Source organism: Saccostrea cucullata, unplaced genomic scaffold (genome assembly GCF_032062105.1).
Source record: "Saccostrea cucullata isolate Sc308-1 unplaced genomic scaffold, CSIRO_AGI_Scuc_v1 ctg2073, whole genome shotgun sequence".
In the NCBI taxonomy this organism is placed as follows: Eukaryota; Metazoa; Mollusca; class Bivalvia; order Ostreida; family Ostreidae; genus Saccostrea; species Saccostrea cuccullata.
In genome coordinates, this window is record NW_026928086.1 from 248,839 (window position 1) to 251,212 (window position 2,374).

Genomic DNA, 2,374 nt, shown 5'->3' on the forward strand with positions numbered 1-2,374 from the left:
TGAAACTTTTTCTATAGAGTTTTATAAATTTTGAGAAAAAAAACACAATACTTTTAATTTCTGTTTTGATCATCTTATTACGCTAAAATAAGGAACAAAATTAATAACGTATAATTTAGCACTCTACAAATAGAAGCAGTTTTCTTTTTATATATACTACCTCAATGGCTAATGATCCCACCTCTGATGTTTCTATAGAGTTTTATAAATTTTGAGAAAAAAAACACAATACTTTTAATTTCTGTTTTGATCATCTTATTACGCTAAAATAAGGAACAAAATTAATAACGTATAATTTAGCACTCTAATAGAAGCAGTTTTATTGTAAAGAATACATGAATACTATAATTATTAAATGTCAGTGACCCCGTTTTTAATTCTCTATCTCTAGAACTCATCATCTCCGTCTAAATCCACCACTCGCTTCTTTTTGCGCGATGTCATCACAAGCTATTGATATAAAAAAAACTTCCCATTGTACCCTTGCAAGGAAAGTTAATAGAATGTAACGTTTATGATATTGAATTAACAACTTACCAGTTCCGGGCTAGGTGGTCCAGCGTTGGCTTTCCTAACATCTTCCACAGCCTTGTTTATCGTGTAAAACTGGTTATTCATTGTTTCAAACACATCATCCGGAATTGATACTTGTCGCCCATTGTTGTTGTCTACAAGTGATCAAAGAAAGATAACTTGTAGAAAATTTCAGACAGAGTGTAATAACTCGCCAAAGAAAATCAACTCCTTCAATTTAGTTGAATTTGCTTACCTTGAAGATGTAGGTACACTTTGCCCTTATAATAGCTGAGCTGGATGGCGTATTGTCCTCTCTGGTACCTGGTACTCTCTTTCAAAACGAACTGAGTAGTTCCATTACTTTTATCTTCTCTTTCAAAAGACTGCGACATTTTAAGATTGGAAATAAACTTTTATACGCATATGTGATCGTAGAATGAAAATTGTTGAAAACGTACCCCTTTTATATATTTTACATGTCCCTAAACTTATTTTATTATATAAAATGTTTTTTTTTAATTTGTTTACTAAAAAAAAATTGGATGACAGTAGAGAAACCTATGTATTAACTATCACCCCACCAGCAAAATTTATTCATTGTCCTCTAAAGATGCTGACTTGGTTATTTTGAAGTAAACAATATGATTTATACATTGATCACGACTTGAGAAAATCTCACAATGAAGCTACTTTTCTTACATCGACAATGGGGTGAAAGATCTCATCGTATACTCGCATCAACAACAATAATTTTGTTTTAAAAAAATATTTTAAAGAATATGTTCTTGAACCTTGAAAACAGCATCTTTATTCATCCACCAAGGGTGACCTTACCTGCGAATTTAAGTACATTCTGCAAAACAAAACAATTGTTAGAATTTTTTCACTTTTTTAAAAATTACTTTTTACTTTATATTCTAAATTAAAATGAATAATGCATATCAATTAAAGCATATATGTCATCCTTTCCTTAATTACTTATTTATTACCATATATTTTATTTTACTGGTGTATCAGAAAAGCATAAAACTCTGTTAATAAATGTACACCTTATCGTTTATACATAATACAATAAGCTTTTGGTATTTGGTAAGAATTTTTATATCGGGATCGATATCCTAAAAAAATTAATACAACGTTATCAAATCCCGTCAAGAAGTTAGAGAGAATGGCACGGTGGTCTCTTTTTTTGTGCGCAGCATGCATTTCTTTGACTTTCTTCTTTGGGTTAGGTATCTCCAAGGAACAGCTTGGATTATTATGCAGGGACGGTTCCTGTGAATGGATTCCAAATACAGTGTACACAGGATGTCTGTCAGACGATGTTACTGTTTTAACATTTGCGCGTTTCGATTCGACCAATCGTGTAGAGTTGTCATGCACGTCAGTGCAGTTGATGTATATTGACAATACAGATCTTACGTGTGGTGAAATTTCAACTCAAATTACAACGCCAAGAACTCTTTCAGTTCAAATCGCTAACCCTTCGTCTTCTTGTGTGAGTATTGACTATAAATCATAAATAATTTAGAGTCTTGTAGGGGGGATGTGTCTCTTTGCATACATTTATGATTAAAAGCATGTTGTGAATATTTTATTGTTCATTTCATAGGTGGTTACCCCCTATCTTACTACTGCAGTGCCAGATATGACTCAGAACCATGGAGGATCTACCAGGGGAGTGGAGGTTAATAAATATTATTATTTTTTCTGCAATGTATTATTACGTTTTTGCATCATGCACATAATATAATTTAATGTGTTTCAGACTACTCAACACGCTTTCAGATAACTTAAGATAAAATTCAAAGGAAGTTATTTTTACAATATACCTTAATATTAATAAAACATAATGATT

The 2,374-nt window shown here is 31.6% G+C and overlaps 1 protein-coding gene across 2 annotated transcripts; it reads right to left on the reverse strand.

The window, feature by feature from the left end:
• Positions 1-310: 310 nt before the first annotated feature.
• Positions 311-1,372, reverse strand: LOC134276380 (uncharacterized). 2 transcript variants are annotated; one of them, XM_062758642.1, is made up of 4 exons: positions 1,308-1,372; positions 770-899; positions 538-668; positions 311-450 (listed from the first exon to the last, which is right to left on the reverse strand). In XM_062758642.1, exons 1-4 carry the CDS (start codon positions 1,329-1,331, stop codon positions 388-390), a joined length of 348 nt encoding a protein of 115 aa, XP_062614626.1. In that variant the 5' UTR covers positions 1,332-1,372; the 3' UTR covers positions 311-387. The 2 variants fall into 2 exon arrangements, with proteins under 2 accessions (XP_062614626.1, XP_062614627.1); XM_062758643.1 differs by lacking the exon at positions 1,308-1,372 and having other exon boundaries at positions 770-1,169.
• Positions 1,373-2,374: the final 1,002 nt, after the last annotated feature.

What these genes read in the sequence shown, in the direction of transcription:
- LOC134276380 (XM_062758642.1), bottom strand. Translation starts at nt 1,331, where the DNA reads ATGAATAAAGATGCTGTTTTCAAG. An exon ending in ATAAAGATGCTGTTTTCAAG is followed by an intron (nt 900 to 1,307) that starts GTTCAAGAACAT and finishes AAAATGTCGCAG; the next exon opens with TCTTTTGAAAGAGAAGATAA. An exon ending in GACCACCTAGCCCGGAACTG is followed by an intron (nt 451 to 537) that starts GTAAGTTGTTAA and finishes TTATATCAATAG; the next exon opens with CTTGTGATGACATCGCGCAA.